Consider the following 24618-nt stretch of genomic DNA (forward strand, 5'->3'; position numbering starts at 1 on the left):
CAGCCTGTGTTTGTTAGTCAGTGGCAGGGCAAAGGGTTTCATCAAAGAGGGCTGGGGCATGGCTCGATACCAGCAGATGATAGTAAGATACCCTTGCAGAGGGAGGGAAACAGAGTTATTTCTCCAGTCACATAAAGATACATCAAATGAAAATCTATTTCAGAGTTATGTAGTAACAGTACATCTCTGCTTCATTACAGACTAGCACAATTAGCACACCAAGTATAAAGAGATATTAAGAAAATGCCGTTGGTGCTTAATTGGCACAAAAGCAAATTAGAAAAATTACGATCTTGTCAGTCATTCGTCTGCACCACAGGCAGAAAGCACACCTGCATCACCAAATGATTCAACACTACTCTGTCAGACATTCAGTCTCCTCAGGCAAAATAACTAGACTATTAAAATATCAGAAAACATGCAATCACTGGGGCCATGAAATGGGGATGGATACCTGAATCATGTCATTAGTGGATCTGACTTCAGACAAATGCCCACTGTGGATACTGTGGCTCACAGACAAATGTGTAAAAACAGGACATTGCTTTTCACACTATTTGAGAATTAGCCCTAAACCAATCACACAGAACGTAGTTCCAAAATAAATTATAGATGTCAAATCTCATTCCATATGCAATGAAAAATACATTTACAACATTAAAATCATATGTTTGATCTTGTCTAAGTTCCTCTTGTCGGTCTCGACCCCTGGAGTTTTCCTCTAGTGTGGCACAGGGTTATTGGTACTGAATTGTTGGAGATCCGTGATTTGCAATATATGGCCTCCATTGAATCAACTTTCCCTGGCAACTTGGGCTCTTTTGTCAAGTTCCTTGATTTTGGAGTAGGTTTTATGTTGTTGCATTATGCCAGGTGAGGCTCTTGGGGTGTATGCTACCTTTCTGATTATATTTGTTCTGCAACATTTTTTATATGGCTCATTCTGGTCATCATCCACATAAACATCCACATAAATGCCCAGAACCAAGTTTTATCCACAGAAAATTGCATTGTAATTCAATAATTAATGTTTTTCACTTCACCTATCAGTGATTTTTAATGCTCTGGATGACTAATGTATGATTGCAAAGGATTGAGTATCGCTGTAAAGTAGCACCAGGGGAAGACATTGACAGGGTGTCAGGGAACACTCATCAACTACTGCTGCAATGATGCAATCTTGAATTCTGAAAGTACAGGAGCTATAAATATTAGATATTGTTTTTGGTTCTTCCATATTTTGACCACTCGGATACCCCTTTTCCTGAATATGTAATCTATCATAGTTGTACCTTGCATTTTAAAATGATAGACATGTCACAGTTCAGATTTTAGGATTGATACCCATGTTTTGCCGTGGGCATAAATGATACATTGCAATGGTGCACTGACTGTTTCCAGTTAAAGCTGTTGACATGTTTCCTTTGACTTGTAGGAGGTCTTGCGGCTGCTGTGGAAGTACTAGAGGGATGCCTTGTAGACTTTTTCAGTGTTATATGCAAACTTTTCTAAGTATACATACTTTGCTTGATGAATTTACCAACATTTTGAAACTAAAAGGGCAAAAGCAAACAAACAAACAAACAAAAAATTGAGAGCACTCTTGGGAAACTTTACATGTACAATCACGTGACAAAGTTATTACATCGAAAATAAATAACTTTTATTTATTTATTTTTTTCAGCAAAGAGCTGGTGCATTTAGCCTTGCAGCATATGGTTGTCTGCCCAATCTAATTTAGTAAAAAAAATATATTATGTTAAATTTTTTTTGAATAATAACTGTATATACTAAATCATGTAGGTATGCTTGTAAAACAATATAATAAGTAACATATCAATAAATATCATACACATCATTTATATAGGGTCTTTTGTAACAATCGGTTCAGACACTCAAAGATAGAGTTGTTTCACCAATAACAGCATGTTATTGTTAGCATGTTTGGTGCAGAACAATGGCAGTTTATCAGGAGAAGAAATGCAGACATTATAATGCAGACATTATAAAGGATGGTGGTAATAATTCTGTAGTTTGATATGGAGTTTTTGGTACTTGAAGAACTGGATAGCTTTTCTTCTTTGATTCAACTATGAATTCTGAATCATCCATCCTTCAAAAATATTTGAAAATAATGTGAGGTTAGCTACCAATGTTTGGACCAGCTCTCCATTAAAGGGCCTATATCTCTGATACCAAAGGGTATTATCCTAATAGAATTTACCAGAAACTTGTTTAAGCTGGTGGTGGGGAGACATGCCTAGCCCTACCTGCCTATGTCAGAGTGTCTACCCTGTTTCCTCTACTAATACATCTAACCGAGCAGCTCCACTAGTCAGATACAGTTACCACACCACACCTGTTAATGGCAGCTCTCTCCTTAACCCATAAGAACCCACACCCATTTCTCCTTGGAGGAAAATTATGTGGGTCATCATTCTTAATGAACAGATCACAAAGAAAATATTTCTGACATTTTTTTCAAAATAACTTCCCCCAGATGCAAAGATCTGAAATGTTACTGATATGTCACATCGGGCGTTAAAGGTACATATTATCCTCAATATTAATGAATTTGCTTGATAGTCTTTTCTTGCTTTGTAACACTTACTCCCTTTTTATTATTATTTCCACAACAGTGGGTCAAAATAATAACTTTAGCTCTTGGATTCAACAACATAATCCTCCTTAGAGTTGCTTTACAACACAAAAAGTTGCGCACAGCTACATATTAGAAGTCTTCTTCACAAATGAGTGGAATTGTTAACAAAACTGAAAAAGTGACCAATAAACTACTCTTGGTCAAAACCTTTGTGTATGTGAGGTCCGCTTGGACCAGTGTGACCAGTTTTCCAAGCGAACTCATACTCTCTTTGGTGGTGGAGGTGGAGATGTGGTGCAGAGTAATGGTCAACCCCTTTGTGAGTGCCAGAGAATTAAGCTTGATGCCACCTCTGCCTGGAAGCACCTTTGTTTCATTGGCTTGTTGACTTCAAGTAGATTACAGTCGCGATGGTAGAGCAGCCATGCATTTACCATGGCCAGCATTATGGTCTGCCAACACAGGTACAGGTATCACCTCCGTGACCTCATGTGGTACTTGTGTCTACCAACACATGAATCTAGGAGGTCTACCCCTCCCATGTATGTGTTTTACTCCTTCACAGTGTGTGGCCTGTTGACTTCCACAAATGCTTTGTCTCATTTGCCCCAGCATTGAGCTTTGTCCTGAGGTTCTGCGGCACAGTAAGGGGAGATCAGGGTAACACATCTGTTGTCATACCACTTAACACCGGCAATGCTTTCTTTTTTTTCCACTCTGGCATCAACAGCCCCTCTGCCTCTCTTGGCAAGACTTTTCTCATCCTCAAGCTGACAGCCAGGCGATTGCTTCTGATTGTTCCTACAAAGTAGATCTGCCACTGTAGAAGCTCAAGAACCAGTGCCACTGAAGTGAAAAAGTTCTCTGCAAACACTGTGTAGTTTTGGTTTGATGGCAGAGTTCTTCCTTTAAACAACAGTATTTTGCTGGGCAGGATTCATCTTGGGCTGTGGTTCCTCATTTAACTCACTATCGTCTGAATCGCAGGACTCACTAGACTCATCATTATCAATGTCTTTGCTGCTGGGAGTATAGTCAGGGTCTTCATCTGAGCTATCTTCACATCCCTCAAACTCACTGTCATCTCCTTGAATAATTTCTAGTGCATCCTGGACACTGTACCGCTTTTTGTTCTTCATGCTACAGAAACAAATAAAATGGTAATGAATTATAGTGAATATATTTTGCAGTAGAAACTTGTTTATTAATTTATTTTATTAATTTATATTTATTAGGGGAGCAGCAATTGTTTCTTAACTTAAATCAGCCAAAAAACCTCAGCAGAACATTACTTTATTTTTTTTTGTGACAAATATGCCACATGGAGTTTTTAATGAAAATTTTTTGTGTAAAGTCCCGATGTGACATATATGTCACAGCTATATTTTCCTCATTTGTTTTATATCAAATTATTGAAAGAATTTGATCAGGACAGAATGAATACTATCAAGGACCTGTAATTGAAGGAAAACAATTGATAAATGGCTTGAATATTACCTTTTGAAACAAAAAACAAGCTTTTTAAAATTGGCTTGCTCTGTGACATGAGCCAGTCAGGCACACGGACATCTTGGAAATGTTGTCAAGGTAACATAAACTCACATGACATGTCACATGACCACATCAGGTTGTTCACTATGTGTCACTTGGGGACTCCATGGGTTAAAATATGAGAAACAGCTGAAAACGAAAATTTCCAGAGCATTTAAAGGGGCGGTGACACCTGTGTCACGGTGGGTTCTTATGGGTTAATGATCTGTGTACTTGCCAAATTGCTTTAGTGACCAAGAAAATATATGGATCTGTTACTTTTATGGTTTAGAAAATCTTACAACCACCACAATTGGAAATAATTAATGAAGGTTTCAAAAAGATATTGTCCACAATTTAGTCTTATGCCATTCTAAAGTTGCTGGTGGCCAGAGTAGCTTCATTGGTATGTTTATCCGTTCTCCTATGATGGTACTCACCTCCAACTACTGCTTCTCATCCAGTCTGTCCTGCTATACACTAGGTAATGCATAATCCCTCTTTTTGACCTCAGGCACATAGGCTTCCCTGACATTTTTAGTTGTTATGGAGACAAACTGCAAGCCCCTTGCCAACTTTTCACTGGTCCAGTGCACACTGACTATTTCTGCAGGGTTTTTTTTTTATTTCCTTTCTATAGCCCTGTTCTTAGCTATTCCTGGCCTGGCATTGAGAATACACTTGCCTCACCACCACCCTTCTCTATGTCTGCTGGACTGGCATCACCCCCTTCATTCAGTTCTGCTGGGTCCTGCTCGCCTACCTCTGCAGTTTTAATCCTAGGCGCACCTTTGTTGCTTTCTGAACTTGGCAGGCATTCAAAGCTCCACCTGGCTCAACCCAAATTAATCTCCAGAATGCTTGCCTAGAATCTTCAAGGTCCTGACCTCACTAAATCTACATTTCATGCTGAAAACTTCCTCCAGGGAACTTTTCCCTTCCTTAGGGCTCATTGCCATCTTGGACTGAAGAGCAGGTTCATGTTCTGATTGTCTGCACCTCTTCTTCTTTCATCAGGGTCTAACCCTTCATTTCTGCTTTGGTCTTCATCCATGTCTTGGGCTGGATTATATTAGGGCTCTCTGAAGGTCGTGATTATTCTGCTCCTGTGATTGAGTTAGTGATGATTATCACTGAAACTCACAGTGGCTAGCATTGCCTCTGGTTGCTCCCACTGAAGCGTACCAGATCTCAGTCTGTCAGTACACATCACTACTCTCCTGAGGCCTATCTCACTTGCTGCCCTGAGCCTCTTATCCAAAGTAGTTATCATTGTCTTCTGACAGTCCATAGCCATCTCCTGTCCCACATATTCCAGGATGCTCCATTTCAGGACTTCCTGCTTTTGAGTTGATTTTTAACTTCTTCTCTATAGTCTATAGACTTTATTTCCTCGGAGGCCATTCCTCCAGGCCCTGCTTTGTCACCTCGAGTTGCTGACCGCTCCAAGCTTCTTGTAATGCCTTGAATCAGGGACGAGTGGTCAAATGGTTGGACTACTCTGCACTGCTGACTGGAGGTGGTCAACTCTCCCTCAACACATGCTCCTCTTCCCACCTGCTTGTAGTAATTCCTGTGGGTCAGACAGCTCTGCTTCCCTGGCTGACTGTGTTATTCCGACACTCAGGCTGATAGCTGATCAGCTGTACACCTCGTTTACTGCAGTGGCTGCCTCGACCCAGCATTCACATGTTCATGTTGACATCCTGTCAGCTACACGCTTCCTCTACAGCTACAGCTGCCTTCTAAGTACTCTCTCAGGTCATCATAACACAAAACTGTGGTTGGCTGTCTGCTGGGGTTCTTCCTGAGCCTTTTGTTTTTTTCTGTCAGACTCCATGTTGGGCACCATGTGTTTGATTCCAGATACTGTTAGATCTCAGCTACAACTGTTAGATGCCACACCAACTTTCTTTGTTAACCCAGCCTTTCTTCTTCAGGCTCTGTGTACACTTGCATAAAAGAGGGCATATGATGCGTTAGTTGACTCTTCCTGCAAAAATTGGATTAACTGAGCTCTGCCTGCTCCAATCACATACATTTTGAGAAGAACAGGCGATGGAGATCTATAAAGATTCTAAAAATATATCTGTAGAATGCAGCATTTGTGGTGCAAATAAGACAAGAAAGTAATGCTGCAGATGATCAGTAATGTTATAAATTCATGATTATTGAAAGCAAGCCAAACGGGGAAAAAATGCCTGATCAAAGTAAAATTTACTTTACTGACTAAATGTATTTTATTTTCAGATGATATAATCCATTAAAATATACAGAACTCAGTAGAAAAGCAAACAAAAAACCAACAACACAAGGACAACAACACACTTGTGCACAAAAAAATGTTTTATCATCAGCAATAAAAACAGTGTTTCCAGAAGAAGGAGGGATATTTTTTGTTACTTATCCTCATGAGACCTGAGCTCCTGTTTGCTATGCATCTTTTACTTCTCCTAGATATTTGTGATTAGATGGACCTGATATATAAATGAACTAAACGTCCTCTTCGAACAGGAAAGTGTAGCCAAAGCCAAAATGTTAGGTTCCCATTTGTAGAAACAGGGGTTTAAAGTAGTTAAAGTTAACGCCATTGTAACCATATTCTCAGAATCAGTTAATCAACACATAAATCTATACATGAAATTTCTCAACACAGCATGACAGGTGGGAACAATCATAAACATTTGACTTCCATCATTATATGCAACCTGACGCTTTTTGATTTTTTGCTTCAGCAAAAATGTGCTTATATATGCTGATGTTAAAAGATATTAAAATAGACTCTGAATAGAGCTATTTTAACATCTGTACACCTGTAGAATTTATGGGATAACATATTTGCTTTTGCATACAGATTACAACATTAGCACTGTATCTCAGCAGCAGAAGCAGCATCATAGTGATCATTTAAAACTTGATCTCCCAAACAGAATGAGGGAAACATTTTCTTCCGATTCTCCTTAATTGAAATGATCATTACTGCACGCCTTTTAGAGTTTAATTCAATATCAGACTGCAAACCATAACTTGAGAAAACCCTGAACAGTTGAAGGACAAATAGACCAGAAATGTAACTGATCAGTTTTCTAAGCTGTGTTCTGAGTTGCGGTTTGAGCAGTATAAAGGACTTTACAGCATCGGGATAAAAATGTTTACACAACACTTTCTGCATCTCCAACAGAAAATGTGCAAATTCCAGTGACAATGCGAAACTCAGTTTGTACTGCTGTAACTTAGCTGGGCTTCATTTGTTGGGTTTAGTATGGTACAGCTTAACAAGTTTCATATATAAAATGCATTCCTTCAACAGAGAATTTATCACAATTAAAGGTTATAATAAACAAAAGAACTAATGAAAGACATGGCACTTCCAGCTGATTGTAAATTCAAACTGAGAACAACCTGCTCAGGCTATGTGTTAAGCATACACAATTTAAAAAAAAATCTAAAAAAACAAAAAAGTAAAAACATAGTACAAATGTGCCATTTCAAAATGAAGAAATTTACTGTCTTAATTTTCTATGGATGTATTTTTTTTAACCATGCTTTGGATTTTACCATTTATGGAAACTTTTGTTAAAAAACAAAAACAAACAAATAAAAACAAAAGAAAAAACTAATGTACTGTCAGAAAATACCATTCCATTTTTTTTTTCATCCATCCACTTCTACTTATCCGGGGCTGGGTCACAAGGCCAGCAGCCTGAACAAAGAAATCCAGACACCTCCTCGAGCTTATCCAGCGAACACAGAGGTGTGTTTTGGGTCTACCCTGGGGTCTCCTCCCAGCAGGATATGCCCAGAACAACTCAACTGGCTCCTTTTGATGTTGAGGAATAGTGGCTCTACTCTGAGCTCCTCTTGAATGACTGCACTCGTCACCGAATCTCTAAGGTAGAGGCCAGCCACCCTTCAGAGTAAGTCCATTTCCGCTGCTTGCATCTTCTTTTTGTCACTACCCAAAGCTCGTGACCATAGGTGAGGGTAGGGACATAGATTGACTGGTAATTCGACAACTGGGCTTTTACGCTCAGCTCTCTCTTCACCATAATGGACCAGTACACGATCCGCATCACTGCAACTGCAGCCCCAATGCATCTGTCAATGCACTTCCCTCTTCCCTCACTCGTAAAGAAGACCCTGAGATACTTAAACTCCACCAATTGGGGCAGCAACTTGTCCCTGAGCCAGAGTGGGCAGCCCACCCTTTTCTGGCTGAGGATCATGGCCTCAGACTTAGAGGTGATAATTCTCATTCCTGGGAACTACCACCCCAGTCTGCCATTCGAGAGGCACCGCCTCAGATTTCCATGCAGTGTTGTATAGGTGTGTCAATCAAGATAGCCTTACAACATGCAGTGCCTTCAGGAACTCAGGGTGAATCTTGTCCACCCCAGGGGTTCTGCCACCAAGAAGTTGTTTTAGTACCTCAGTGTACTCACCACCAGTGATGGGCAAGTCATCCCCAGAGCCTGGTTCCTCTACAGAAGATGTGTCAGTGGGATTAAGGAGGTCCTCAAAGTGTTTGTTCTACTGTCCAACTATATCCTCAGTTGAAGTCAGCAGTGTACCACCCGTACTAAACACTGTGTGAGCACAGTATCGCTTTTCCTTCCTGACAGGTTGCCAGATTTGATTTGAGGCAGACTGAAAGTCTTTCCGAGCGCACCCTCAATATACATTTAGGTGCACCAGGTCTGTTCCCCCACCACCTGAATCAACTCAACACCAGGTGGTGATCAGTTGTCAGCTCAGCTCCTCTCTTCACCTAAGTGTCCAAAACATACGGCCGCAGGTCTAATGATGCAAAATTGATAATTGGCCTGTGGCCAAGGGTGTTCTGGTGTCATTTGCACTTATGGACATCCTTATGTTTGAACATGGTGTTTGTTATGGACAAATGTGATTTGATATTACAGAACAACACTTGGGTTTAGAGGCACGCTGTTCCTCCCAATCACACCCCTCCAGGTCTCACTGTCCTTGCCCATGTAAGCGTTGAAGTCTCCCAATAGAAAGATGGAGTCACCAGATGGAGCATGACTGAGCACCCCACCCAGTGACTCCAAGAAGACTGTTTTCCCTGAACTTTCATTTGCCTCGTAAGTACAAATGATGGTTAGGACACGTTCCCCGACTAGAAGGTACAGAGAAGCAACCACTAGAAATAATCCCAATGTACAGGCAGCAAGCTGAGGGGATACAAGTCTGCCATCTCTTGCCAAGAGTAACAGAGACCAGACCATGAGGTGAGGTGAGCCCAACTCTATCTAGCTGCTTTCTCTCTACCTCATGCACTAGCTCAGGCTCCTTCTCCATCAGAGAGGTGATGTTCCATGTCCCACTCACCAGCCTTGATAGCGGGGAAGTTGTCTGCCAGGGGCTCTGCCCTTGACTGCAACTTGACACATACTGCACCCGACCCCTACGGTGGCTCCTGTAAGTGGTGGGTCTACAGGAGGTCAGACCCATGCCTTCTCTTCGGGCTGTGCCTGGCCGAACCCCATGAACTAAGCACTCTTGAGCACCCTCCCCAGGCCTGGCTCCAGTAGCCTATCAGCGAGAGGCAGGGTACGCCCTTTACAGGGTGCAGAATCTCACAGAGAGACTCACACTCACACCTATGGGCATTAACTTACTGAGGTCAGGCTTTCATTATTAGATAATCAGATTCTCTTCCCAGCTGTGTGCAGTATTTTGTTTACTTCTAGTTAGTAATAAATTTCCTTTTAACAACTAGCCTTCAGCTAACTGGTTATAAATGTGCTTTGCCCCATTGCATTGTAAATTGTAATTTTAAGCACATATACTATTTTGGGTTTGAATATTAGCATCATTTTGGCCATCAACACCTTTTGGCATGGGTATATTATACATTGTAAGCACACCCAATGTGATTTTGAAATGAGTATAGCAGAGCCTTTATGGTGGGCACTGAAACAAGGCAGTCTTTTTAGGTCTGTGGAGGCAGCAACTCAAAACTGTGCTCTGCTGTTCATCGGTGCTGGTGGAGTGTATATTTATTTATTTATTTGTGCAGCTGTAAAATGAATGCATAAGACATAAGATACCAGATGGCACAGAGATTAGATATGTGATCAAGTATATATCCACTGTGGCATCATACCTGTCATATTATACATGCAAGTCAAAAGTATCAGTGCACCTATAGCATATGCACAAATAAGTTCATGCCTGGTTTTAAAGGTCTTTTCTGGCCAAACCAAAGGAGGGGATATTTGCCAACCCATTTAACAGCCAAGCTGAAAAAAATGAAACATTCTTGCCAACTGCAGCAAACCCAAACCTTTCAATCATTCACCGCTGTGCTGGAAATACACACATGAAAACGCACATAGGCACACATACAGTTCAGCACACACAAAGCTATAAGCAGGCGTAACGTCAGACACAGCAACGCACAGGCACCCAGCAATGCATTCAAGCATTCAGGCAGATCGATAGGCTTTCAGGAAATCAGTAACACCCAGGTTGAGCCCCTGAGGCTTTGGCCAAGTTATTCAGCAGTTTCCCTGGCCGCTCAAGAGAGCCCATACTGGGCTCTGGGCCAAGAGCCAAAGATGGGAAAGCAGCACATGGGTGGGAACAAAACTTTTTACTATTACAACAATACTTCTGTCACGTTTATGAATGAAGCCATCATTGTATGTTAGTATGTTCACAGTTAATTTAAAATATGGTTTGAGGTCATCTGTATACTCCCTGTTGGTCCAGTCAAAAACAGACTGTCAAGACTTAAGGTGAAAAAGCAATGCCTTTTTTTACCCATCTGTCTTGACAGTCCATCTGTATTACAGTAGAGTAACTTTTTTCTGCTTTACTTAATTGTTGTTTTTGTTATACAAATGCCTGGATTGCGGACATCTCACTGGACCAAAAAATATCTCAGTGTCTTTGAAAGAAATTTTTTACAAATGAAAAAGATCAAAATCAAACTGTCTGCAACAATACTGAATCTCCATTTGGGAAAACATGTTTCAGATATGTTTTATTTATTTATTTATTTTATAAGATGTTGAGCATTATTCAAAGTATTTCAAAATGGATTACTTCCAAAAAAAAAAAAAAAAAGATCAAGCAACGTATTTCATTCAAAACGGGAGATTGGGAAACTTTTTTCTAGTCTGTCTAAATCAGAATACAAATATGAACACTGGTAAGGAAAAGCTGCAATAAGAACACAAGAAAAATAATGTTTTAGAACATTCAGTGTTTGTGAACATGTTTCTAACAGAGAGCAACTTGTTTTTACATTTGTTTTAACAATACGGGATAACATCAATATAATTACAAGAATGGCAAAAACTGGTCATTTTTACTGCTTTAAACATGTGTCCTTTATTCACTGAGTAAAAAATAATCCCTAACAGGCCATACAATGCTTATTTGAAAAAAACAAATACAAAGACCCCTGCTGGTTGACATGCACAGATTTAAATACAGCAACCTAGTTGTGGATACTGCAAAAGGAAACATCAATAGATGCATTGCTTATGATTAGACCATTAGGTTCAGAAGCTGAAAGGACAGAAAAAATCTTAAAAGAATGTCAACCCCAGCATGCTGACTTTACTGTTTGAGTGTGCATTTTTAGCGGTTCATTTTAGGTTTGACCCAAAGATGAACAGCATCAAAATTTCAAGTAGACCATGTACCAATTCTGACTGACACCTGTATTCTTTTTTTGAAAGCATAAATCTCTGGCACCGCTCAGTGTGTGTGGTCTTATCATAAATAACAGGTATTCCAAAATAACACAATACAGCTGCCTGTGTCTTGTCAGTAAAATGGAATTTCCTCATAATTAGAGTTATGCTTTCTGCAGAGCAGGAATGCATGGAGACAGGAGTAATAATGAGGTGAAGATACTTGTGTGAAAGGGTCTGACAGAATGATAAATATGTAACTCGTTTGGTGGCTGTTCTCTGCAGCTGTGTTTAAAGAAAAGACAGATAAACATACCGTGCAATGGATGAAACAACTGCACGCAACAATATATGCGCACTAAGTTTTATCATTTCAAAGTAGCAGACAAATCCACAGATTCACTATGTATACATCAGAAAAACACAGAGCTAGAACATGACAAATATCTGTTAGTTTATATGCATTATTGCTATATATTTTACTACTACTTTAGAGGTGTGTATGTGCTAAAATGTAAGCACATAAGACAATGGCACTTTTGTTAAAAGCTTATCTTTCTTTCTTCCTGCATTTATATTTATATTTACAAAATAGCATCTCAGTACGTAACACAGCCCTCATTTTTTTTTTTTTTTTCAAGTTAGGGACAGAAAATCTTTCATTGAAGTCAGAAAGTTAATTGGCCAGTGCTTATAAAAAATGGAACTATATTTCATCAGCAGGGTTTCTCAAACTGTCACACCAGGAAAGTTCTGTTAATGTAGTATCCATTTTTTCATAGTGTCAAAAGAACTCAATGAGGCTGAGAAGGTTTCGTGTTCTCATACTTGAGGGAATGTTTCTCACCAGGATAAAACCAGAGCTAAATGAAAGTTTCCAAGAGTATTGCAGTAAAGTTATTTCCCTGATATGTTATAGTCCTGATATGACCTAAAGTGGCTATACCCTCGTTTGACTAGTCTATCAACTTGAGTTACAAATTAACTAAAGTCTAAAGAAAATGCAGTTGTTGAGCTTATACAGGGAAAAGCTGCACATAAAGTAAATTCAGTAGTGCATAAAACATACAATGAAAGGTACCCTGGGAATGACCAGTTACTAGAGGGGAGTAGCAGAGGAAATGTTATGCAGGTCCCTATGGCTTTTAGGTGTCTGCTGAATCATCCTTACATCCTCATCCTTACATTAGAGTTAACCAAGTGAAGAGAAATAGGAAGTACTGTATGTATGATGGGCAAGTGATTCTTGTACCTTTATTGTGTGAGAAAAACTAAAAATTGCCCCAAAACCAACAGAAATGTCTGATGTGGTGAAGAATCAGACTGCTGAATGCCATGTACCTCTAAATATGACTAAACACTTCATGAGAGACGGTACCCACACAGCCAGCTATTAATGAGAGTTCTGCTTTAGATAAAGCAACTCAGATTTATTGAATCCTATTATGATAGATGTAAATATTTATTACAGGAAAAGAAAAAAATGAAACAGCATCTTAAATGTAAATGGTGTGCAGAACAATGTCTGGCACTGGTTTCCAGCATTCTCGATTTTACTCTCTGCTTTGTCCATATATTGCAATCTGCCATGAGAAAGTGGGCAAAGGGCACTGAACAGAACAGAGTTCGCTGTAGCATTTAGACTTTAGATCCTATAATTACATTTGCCAGTTTCAATAGATAAAGAAGAGCCTTTTAGTGTGCACACTCCTTCCCACCTTCTATAAACCCACTTTCTTGTTCTGTGCCCGACAAAGCAGATGGATGATCACAAGAACCTCGGACAAATTTTCTTTAATAGAAAGTCGCATTTTAAACAACAAACCTACAAGATGTTTGCAAGCAGGATCCCATCTGGTGCAAACCACTCTGATTGACTGCAATCTCTGATCATTTTAAGCCATCACATGCTTTCTGAATGAAGATGTGCCAACGTCTGGTCAGAAGAATGTAATATTAATCTTGACAGTTTATATCTGCTTGCCAAAACCTGCTCTCTAAATTCCCTCAAAGCTGCAATTAAAAACATCATGTTACTAATTGATGAACAGCGTCTTAGTGAGCAGGCTGTATTGAATTAAACATGTGGATATTTTTCATTCCAGGAGTGCTGTGAAATATATTTGTTAGATCTAGGAAAAGACATACTGCAATTTGCATCAGAAATGTATACTTTTTTTTCCCCCCTGTTAAGTAGGTTAGGCAGAGTCGACACATGATTATAGGAAGGAAGCCAGAGTGATCTCCTTCGGGGGCATAAGAAGAAAAGAGTAAGTGAGAGAGACAGAGGGCAGTCACAGAGAGACACAGAGAGAGAGAGCAATAGTATATCAGTTGGGTGCCAGTTGCACCATTATTGCAGATGGGGTCTTGGCACTGCTGTCTCTTTGCCCCTGATGATCTGTGATTGCAGCCTCTACAGGCTTCCTCTAATGTCAGCTTGTGTTCCAGAAGACCAAGGGGTCCTGTTCAAAGCCTGCTGCATTTGTGAAAGGTGAGATATTCATCTGAATGTCACACAAGATAAGAATTAATACCATAAGGACAATCAAATAAAATGCATTTGAGCCTAATTAAAGTTCCCCAGTGTAGCAAACTGACAGCCCATATCTCGAATGTGATATGGCCTGGCACCTTGTCATTCTTAACTGCAGCTGTAATCAATAATTGAATAACAACAGTGGAGTGCGCATGTTAAAAGGGATCAATGACACTGACAAATTCACAGGAAATTATCAGCTGACTCTGCGATTCCCCTTAGCATGCATTGCAGCATCTTTAAGCTTATTGTTTTTGAGTTTTCTTTATTCACATGTTCACAGGCTTGTTTCATTTTCAGTTTCTTCTACAGTTCCTTCACAGTTTCCTTCGATTTAGCAGCCAGACAGCAACATATTTCCCTGAGAAGTAAAAAAAATGTTAAAAGTGCTAAATGGAGATAAATATTGAAGATTTATAAAGTGCTTTATGTGGGTTATATGTAATTAGGCCACTGTTCATCAACAGGTTTGCACTAGCAACTCACTCAGTTTAGTCCTCACAGCTTGTTTCTGTTGCTATTTAGTTGTTGTACATAACCACTAACCACATAACTACTAACCACGTTAACTTGGATGTGTGACACTCATTGTGGCATTTTAGGATCAAGTGACTAAGGACCCACCCACACAGGTTTAAAGACCAATATGCAACCACCAGTTGCCAAGAAAAAAATGTGTATTTGTCAATTGGTTGCCAAACCTTGGTTGTTAGCATATTGCTGCAGTCATAGTTTCATTGGAAGTGATGGACTTGTCTAAAAGCACTGACCAGCTGTGAAAAGTGGAAAACAAGCCAGGAATGGAAACCATTTGCCTTCAAAGTAAAAATTTAGAGACATGTTGTCTGCAGCTTTGAGACACAACTTTTACTTTGAAGGTGAACCTTCTCTGTGTCGGATTTGCATCACACTCTTTTGAGTTGTTCTACCACTCAGTTAGTAGTTAGCGAGTGTTTGTAGACAAACATGAAAAATTACAGGCAACTGTGACAATCTGCTAACAACCAAAACAGTTACTGGGAGTTTTTTTTTTTTTTGGTGCAGCATCTTCTATGCAACCGATTTCACCCAGCAAGAGCCAGAAACCACAGCCAGTCAGTCAGGGAATACACATTTTCCCCCAGCAACTGGAGGCTGTATCATATCCAGTATGACACAAGTGAGAATCCTCAATAAGAGGCATTAGACATCATTTTTATCAAGCTTGATGAAACATAGAAGATAATGGATGTTTTTCTAACTATTGAGTTTTTCTTTCTTTCTTTTTTTTTTAAATAAAGCTCAGTGTTGTGTGGCTTAACAAACAAACAAAAAAACATATTTGCAGAGTTCTGCACATGTGAACTTTTCCACAAATCACCATTACTTTTTATTGTTATGATATACTATTTTTACTGGAAATGAACAGCGATGATTGCATTTTGGCAAATTAATTTTCAGCCTGCTTGGATAGATACAGTACCAGTCAAAGGCTTGGACACACTCACCCATTCATATGAACGGGTGAGTGTGTATATCTAGTGTAAGTGGCAGCCTCCTGTGCTGAAAAATTAAGCCAACAGAAAGGCCGATAACTGCAGTGTCTGGAATGGCCACTTGATGTCTGATCCTTAAATCTCTCAATCTCTATAGACTCTAATGTCCAAAGGCTGAACATCACATGGTTAATTTTCCATTTCAATAAGACACTTTTTATGCAGTTAGCCATTTGAAGTGTATTAATAAAGATGATATGTTAAAACTTTAAGGCTGTGGGTACTGAAAGATGGGTGCTATTTTGCCTTGGTCTGTTTTCAGTTATCTCTTGCATTTAATATCACAGTGAATTATAGATGTAGCTTGCCTGCAATTAGAAGATGACTCCCAAGAAGTGACTGGGTCCAGTTTAAAAAAAAAAAAAAAATCAAGAAGGCCACACCCAAATTTCCAGCTGAAGGCTTCATATCCACAACTCTCAAACCAATGTGTAACATTGCAGTGGCTACGTCCATATACAGTTTATAGATATATCCTTTTATATTTAATTAAATCAATAATTCTGCTACATATTATACCGAAGGGCCACACAATAATCTACATAAGAAGTCAGAAATTGTCGAGGCATTTTCTTTTGTTACTGATGAGTTGTGGTGTGCCGTAAAAGAGCTGCTGCCACTTCAGTTTAACATTCTGATCTATCGCCTCTCTAAAACCGTCATCATTTACTCTCCTCTTCCTGCAAAAACATTCACTCGCTGCTCTCTCCCAGCCTAAAAGCAGGCTCCAGCCATGAGATGACCCATATAAGGTTGAACTTAGGTGTGAGCCAGATAAGTCCACTAGGAAATCTTACTCATTCTTGTTTTATGCATAGTATCACCTGTTATAAACAAATACCAAGCCCACAGTTCACATACTGTACATACAACCCTCAAATTCACAAACATGTTGTTTGTGAAACACCCACCCACATAATCCACACATACACGCTTGCATACCCGTACTAGTAATGGCCTTTCCTGTAATTACAGTCATTTGTCAAAAGCACACCTTGATTTATGGTCAAATTAAAAATACACCGGAAAAGAAGCTGCGGGTCCTGTAACTCTGGGTATAGTGGGTGATTAATGCAACGCCATTACAGGCATGAGAGTGGCATGATCCGGATATGCACCTTGCCATGCAGGGCATCGTAAGTAGAAACATCAATCCATGCACTCCCAGTCTCTGGATGACAGAGTAGGTGTACTGTGGGTGGGTGAATGGGGTAGCATTGGTCAGGGTGATGGTGGGATGAGAATAGAGTAGGACTGCCAAAATTAGTAAGTAGCACAAGAATATGAGGGACACAGCTGTGTTATTTCATAGAAAAAGTAGATTGTTTATGCAGTAACTCCTTGCAGGGAATCTCCTTAATAAGTTATTTGCTTTACTTTCTGTGGATACCAGGAGAAAAAAACACTTGGCTATGGGCCATGAAACCCAGTGGCTTTTTGCCGAGGAATACCAATAAGCAGGGGATTAAAATGTGTTTTCGCTATGCTAACTTGTAAATACACTCCTTGCATTTCTGTTATTCTTCTTTCACTGGAGACAGTTTGATGGCTTTTTGTCTAAAGTAACAGTGGTAGAATAATGAGGTACTCAGTGACATTGTGAATATTTTGAAGCAATGTGCAACCAGTAGAAAAGCAATATTTTTTAACTGTAGCTGTGGAAATAAGGAATAACAATAAATCAGAAAATTAATGATAAAATTCATATTTCATGTGCAACACGATGGACTGCTTGGTCACAGATAAATATGTGTTTGTGTGTTGTTTGCAGCACGATGAAGTCCACACACATCATCTCAAGCCCTGTGAAGGAAGGACAGCAAACTCTATCATCTAAACTTGGACAGCAGAGCTGAGCAGGAGGGAAGCATATATAAAACAGATGAGAGAGCTGCTCCATTTGTCCAGTTTATCTAAAACCACTAGGCTATATAAGAATTCAAGTACTTTTAAATTGCCTCATTGATAAAGTTGAAGGGAATACAGGCAAAGAGACATGAATTGTGCCAGTGAAGAAATCTTCAGAGCTCAGTGCAGTTAATATGCCTCAGGGCCTGCACTAGCCAGGAGAGCTCCAAAGACTGTTGCTGAACATGAAGTGGAAGGCTTATGGTAAGCAATGCCAAGCCTAAAGAAGTCCAGACCCCTGAGGTAAATTTTTTGAAGTCTTCACAAATGCTTAGTTAAGAAGCATGAGTAATGCCATATAGAATGCTAAAAGCTGCCATGTTTTTATAAGGACTCGTGTGGGATTGGGGGCGGGATTGTGGAAAGCCTTTACAGAGCTATGGTTTTGCTCTGCAGGAAACAGATAAGGTGGCTTTCCCCTTTTTTTTCTCCATATTTTATCAACTGTCAATGTGGTGTGTCCTTAACTCCCAGTACAACATAAAATCGAAACTGTATTTCCACGTAAGGTTTGCAGAAGTTATCAGAATGTAATGTCTTTCTAGGGTGCCTCCTGGCTATAACTGTTGATGAAGAAGTCATTTTTTTTTTTTTGCACAGTAACAGCATCAGCAATACCCTGATATACCAATATTTCTGACAGCCTGCCAAAGTGGTGACAGCAAACTACATCAACTCTACCACCACCTCTGTGAGGGCAGTGATGAAACAAACAAGTGTGCAAAACAAAGTTAAGATGTAAAACCATTGCAAAATCAATACGCATCATTGCTCTATTTCTCCGTAACATGACAGGAACTTCTGAGAAAACTATGAAGTTTTTCAAAAGAGGAATCTTGCTCATAGCAAATGTCACTCACCACACAACCTGCCTAATGTTTCTCAACCCTGTGACAAACCCTGGTATTTGAAAGACTCAAACAGATTCTGTCACTTCTTTTCATAAAATAAATGAGGGTGTCATCAATTTTCAAAATTCCTCCTTCAATCAAATCAAAGTCATTCAGAAAACAGTTTCTATCCTCTTCATCTACATACATATTTTGTCTCTGGAAGTGTTGTGGGAAATGCTTTCTGTTCCTCATATATTGTTCTCAGTTTTCAGTTGCACTACAATTAGATTTAGGCAATGAAACTAAACAGTTTCATTTTTTGAAGTTTGAAATACTTTCTTTTCATAATGTTGATCATATCATGGTACGATTCTGGAAGAAAGTCCTGCAGTTAAACCTTTTTCAACGCGAGGAAGCGGCGATGGTTGCTGTTGCAGTAAAACTTAGAGAATCTTAAACTGAATTGAAAATTTAAATGCAGGATCAGTTCCACTTAAAACAGTTGTTTGATAGTAGGATTTTTTTCATTTTGTTCTTTATTCAGCAAAAATTGCATTTCTCAGCATTAAGTTGAACATCTTTTACTTTTTAACAAGGAGCTGAGTTTATTAAGCAGTTTCCAGGCTTTTCTATGAAACCTTTTACAGTTTTTAATTAATTTCTTCTTTGTCCAGAACATAGTGGTATTTCTATGGTTCAGAACCTTTTTTTAAATTGAGGTATAAGCTGTAGCCTGCATTAGGTTAATTCAGTCTAGCAAAGCAGATTATTTTTCACTCAAATCATAGTTGGTGCATTCAGGAATGTGAATTTTGCTTACAGAACTTTTTACAGTTTCAGTAACAAAATTGGAAGTGGGCAAAAAGTTTCCCTGAGTGTGGATTAAGTGTAGTTGGAAGAAATGGATGGAACGCACTGCTTCTCCTGAAGGTTATATACCTTACATATACAGTACACAGACCACACACCAGTCTTTATATTTATTCTCTTTTAAATTATTACTTTTATGATATCATAAGCCAAGGAATAGCTCTTTTTCCCAGTCATGCTCTTCACATTTCCATGTGCCTACATTTCTATCACAAATATTAAATGTAATAACCAGCTGAGTGGGATCAAAAACAAGAGGTGCAGAAAAAAAAAAGAAGCTATGATTAGGAGCAATACCTAGAGCTAGAGAGGAATTATAAGGCAGTAGTGATGGAGTAATAAAGAGCTAGCGAGGGCACGAAGAATGGGAAAGACAGAGGAAAAAGTCACTGTTACAGTGTATCTGTATGCATTTGTTTCTCAGAAATGCCCATTAGCCGAGATGGATGTCCTTGAACCCAGGTCTGCGCCAACAGGTATCTCTCACTAACAGACCGCCCCTCCACTAGTAATTACACAGGGAGGTCTACAGCAGGTGGCACTGGGCTGAGCAGAATTTACATAAATCTGCATGTGTCACTGAGCCTGGCTGCAGCCTCTGGCACTCTGTATAAATCCTGCTCACACTCAGCAGACAATTTGTTAGAATTTAACAAAAATGGATAGTGGTGAGGAAAAATAGCATCACTGCGCTCTCTGAAACTGAGATATACTAGTAAAGCACTAAGGTATTTCCTGCTAAAAAAAAAAAATGGCTAGCTATAGTTTGACATCACCCACCCACTCTCTCTCTCTCTCCCTCTCTCTCTCTCTCTCTCTCTCTTTCTTTCTCTCTCTCTCTCACACACACACACACACACACACACACACACACACACACACTGCAAGGTATGTGCAAAAACAGCCTCTTTGTCAACATGCTGTTATTTTGCTTTGATTGTCTATATAATATTCTTGCATCTGGTCAATTCATAAGTATCACAGAGCATTCACTAACAAAACAATGTAGTCAATACCAGTTATACATCTTTTGTTGAACACTGAATGCTGAAATCATGCCCCCTATCTGTTTCTTTTTAGTAGGTTTCAACATTTCACATATTTCTCTGGTCTTTCTGCAAGCTATTCAGCTTTAGTAACTGCTGAAGTGTTTGTACAAGTGATTAAATCTTTCAGAAACACTTGAAATTATCAAATAAGCGTTTAGAGTAGAACACTTCTGTTGCATTGTTATGAGCAAATAAATCAACAAAGCAGAATAGAGAATGGATCCCCAGCATGCATCTCAGATTTTTCTTTGTAACAAATCCACTACAAGCCTGTACCTACATTTTTTATGTCCGTATTGAATGTGCACGCATGTGTGTGTGTGTGTGTGTGTGTGTGTGTGTGTGTGTGGCCGCAAACATACCTATACTTTTGTGAGCAAAAGTATAGGTATACTTTTGCTCACCCCCCCCCCACCCCCCCACCCCCAATAGTGAGAGGTGTTTCTGCTGACAGGAGCATATTCAAGGTAATGGAACCACTCTGTTGTCCCAGAGCAGAGCACTAAAGCAGAACTGAGTTCTGTCTCCTACTACACGCACCACTGAACCTCCAGATGACAAAGTGCCTCACAGGCTGACCAAATCAAATACAATAAAGCTGAAAAAGAAGAAAGAAGATTGAAGGAGAAATTCTTAGATTTGTCATATTTTGCTGTATAGGCAGGAAAGTATGTATTTTCAATTGGAGAAGCTGTCCATCAGTTGAATGCCACACAAAGAAACTCTACAAGCACTAAAAGCACTGTGGCGCTAAAAGAAGTAAACCTGTTACTGCTGTGTGTATACATACAACACATTTTGTGCATGCCGGTGAAGCAGGTGATTATATTCTATGAGTGTAGCCTCTTAACGTAGAGAACAATTGGGAGAATAGTGGGGATGATTAAATAAAGAAGAGGCTGAATAATGAGAGGGGAATGAAAACAAGTTCCACAATAAATGACAGAATGAATAACACACTATAAATTATTCCTATTTCAATTTACATATTTCCTTTGTATTTCATCATGTTGTACAAATAAAGCAACAAGTGAGTGGAAAAATGAATTATTAAGCTAATAAATTAGTAAAAAAAAGTTAGCTCTGCAGAAAAACTACTGCTAGCTGACTTCACCTTGTTGATATCTGTGGAAAGATGCCATAGCTCACAACCCCAAAGCAGCAGACTGCTAGCCAGCAGACATTATTGCTGATCTCTGTGGAGACGAAGTGAAGCTGTATAGATAGGCATTGCCAGAGTGCCCCAAAGGAATAAAGCGGACCAATAAGTTGTGGTAGCAATATGGAGTTGAGATTGGACATGTGCAGAAGGCTGTGGGGAATCTAACTGGCCACTGCTTTAACTTAAGGGTGACGAGACTGATTTACAACTGGCTCAGAGATGGCGCTAAGCCTCCATGACAATAACTCCTCAGCTGTGAACTCTCCGACCTCCTTCTCAGCTCCCTCTTATATCTTAAATGTTTTGGTTTTGAATGTGCTGAGATCAAACACAATTTTCTGCATACAGATGCAATTCAGAGTCTGTTACAGACTGAAGCTTTGCAGAAAGCTAAGTCAACTCGAGCATGTAACTGTTGGACTGGGACTCAAAAGCTCCAACAAACACACTTGCGTATGAGCACACAACATACACAGCTAACTAAGCAGCTCAAAGCTGTCTTCAGGGGAGGAACAAAGAGGGAAAAATACTTTTGTAAATATAATTCAATCAAGGAGAATAATTCATTTGCAGACAAAAATGATGTTGTTGTTGTCATTGTGGTGCAAGGAAGCAACCCATTTTACCCCATGTTTATAAACCAGAGGAATTTTAATGAATGTGAATGAAGAGCCAATATGCACACGCATGCACACACACACACACACAAAATTCCACCTTGACATAGTAGGAACCTGGTTCTCCTCAGCATAGATCCCCTTGATATGCTGCTGTTCAAATCCTCAGAAGCCAAACAAGCAGAGTGAGGGAGGTGTATTTGTGTTCTTACAACTACATGCTGAATAGTGTTGTGAAATTACAGAATTTAACTTGTATGTTTGCTCTGTCCATTTTACTGACCTTGCAGAAGGGGTTGGCCTTTCTGGAAAGGTCCTCTGTACGCCACCTGGTACTTTTTGACCTGGAAGCCAGGCACACAGCCCTCATTGCCACCATCCTCTTGGCCACCCACATGGGCTACCTGCAACACAGAAAACACACTAGCTGTCAGAAAAATCCACATTAGCAACTTGGAATCACACTTCTAACACTGTAGGACTTAAAAATACTTCGTTTTTAAAATCAGAAACAAAATCATTGCAACTCAACATATGACATTTCCCCCTACATTTTCACGTCACACCCAAACATAATACAATAGAAGTTGAGTTTTTTTAGGCTAGCAACTAATGTGTCCTTGAACCAATGACCTCGTAAAAAAATGATTTCCTAATCATCGTTTTCAACGTCAAACAACTCTGACTTTACATTCACAGTAATACTAATCAAACACTGCACATAAAGGCACAGGCACAATTATTATCTCAGAAAAATAAAACTGATTTATTCTGTTTATAAAAATATTTAAAGGGAAAAAGGTACTTTGACCCCTCTTTTTTAAGAGGGCATTCCTTTAAAGGGTGGGTGTTCCCATGGAAACTGACTATAAAGTGACTGAAGAGCCTTTCAGTCCAAACACCCTCCAGGTAGGAACATACCAGAGCATGCATGGTATGGAGCTTTTTTGTCCTGATGTCAGTGGCTTCTATCTTCTCCTTTGGCCAGCTTATTATCGCAGCAGGGTTTCTGATGGCAGGCCGGGCATAGGTGTTGATTGCCCAGATCTTGTTTTTCACATCCGACTGACTCCTCAGAACTTGCTTTAATCTCTGCAGGTATTTGGGGGTTGCAGCTTTCCTAGTGGCCTTTTCATGATTCCTATTTGACTGTGAGATTCCATAGTACGTAAATGTCTGCAATGTTGCCTTCTGGTAGTTCAATCCCCTCAGTTCTGACTACTTCCTCTCTCGTTGTTTTTGTCCAAATACATTTCTCCAGACCAAATGACATTCTGATGTTGCTGGAGACCCTACTGGTGTGGATCAGTGAATCAATTTCTCATTCGCTCCTGGCATAGTCAGTCTTGCTAATGATCTGGCTGAGGGGGTTCAGGCCTATGCAACATTGTAGACACTGAGGATAGTTACAAGTACCATGGAATCCTACAGGCAAACCATGAAGAAGCTGCTAGGAAAGCTGCAATGCCAAATACCTGCAGAGAGCAAGGCAAGTCCTGTGGAGTCAGGTGAATGGCAAGAACAAAATCCGGGCAACCAACACCTATGCTCTCCTCGTCATCAGATACCCTGCCAGGATAGTAAGCTGGCCAAAGGAGGAGATAGAAGCCACTGACCTCAAGACAAGAAAGCTCCTTACCATGCATGGAGGTTTCACCGAATATCCAGCACCCTAAGACTGTATGCCAAACAGAAGGAAGGATGCCAAGGACTAGTGAGTGTCAGAACCACTATCCTAGATGAAACAACAAAGGTCCATGAGTACATCAGGAAGATGGTTACAACAAATGCAGCAATGTTTAGTGAGCTCCTCAGGCAGCAGAAACCTGAGAAAGAAGATATCAAAAAATCCTACCAACAGCTGGACAAAGTTGGACTGAAAGACAGTACAAAGGCACTAATCACGGCAGCACAGGTACAAGCTCCAAGCACAAGATCGATAGAGGTTGGGATCTACCAAACCAGGCACCAGGTGCAGGCTGTGCAGTGATGCCCCTGAGATGATCCAGCAGAAAACAACAGGGTGCAAGATGTATGGAAGGTCATAACCAAGTGGCTGGTATAGTATACAGAAACATCTGTGTTGAATATAGCCTGGACGTCCTGAGGTCAAAATGTGATACGCCCCCACGGGTGGTTAAGAATGATCGAGCTAAGATCCTGTGGGACTTCCAGATACAGATGGCCAGAATGGTGCTGGCTAACCAACTGGACATAGTAGTGGTGGACAAGCAGAGTAAGAAGGCTGTAGCAATAGATGCAGCAATACCAAGTGATAACAACATCAGGAGGAAAGAACATGAGAA

At 39.9% G+C, this 24618-nt stretch overlaps 1 protein-coding gene across 1 annotated transcript in view; it reads right to left on the minus strand.

The window, feature by feature from the left end:
* The window catches only part of cdh13 (cadherin 13, H-cadherin (heart)), a 367414-nt gene that overhangs the window by 240623 nt on the left and 102173 nt on the right, over positions 1-24618 (minus strand). The window contains exon 2 of the mRNA XM_030732385.1: positions 22596-22716. Within this exon, the coding sequence (XP_030588245.1) occupies positions 22596-22716 (121 nt within the window). The remainder of the gene's footprint in view (positions 1-22595; positions 22717-24618) is intronic.

The sequence above is a fragment of the Archocentrus centrarchus genome, chromosome 6 (genome assembly GCF_007364275.1).
Source record: "Archocentrus centrarchus isolate MPI-CPG fArcCen1 chromosome 6, fArcCen1, whole genome shotgun sequence".
In the NCBI taxonomy this organism is placed as follows: Eukaryota; Metazoa; Chordata; class Actinopteri; order Cichliformes; family Cichlidae; genus Archocentrus; species Archocentrus centrarchus.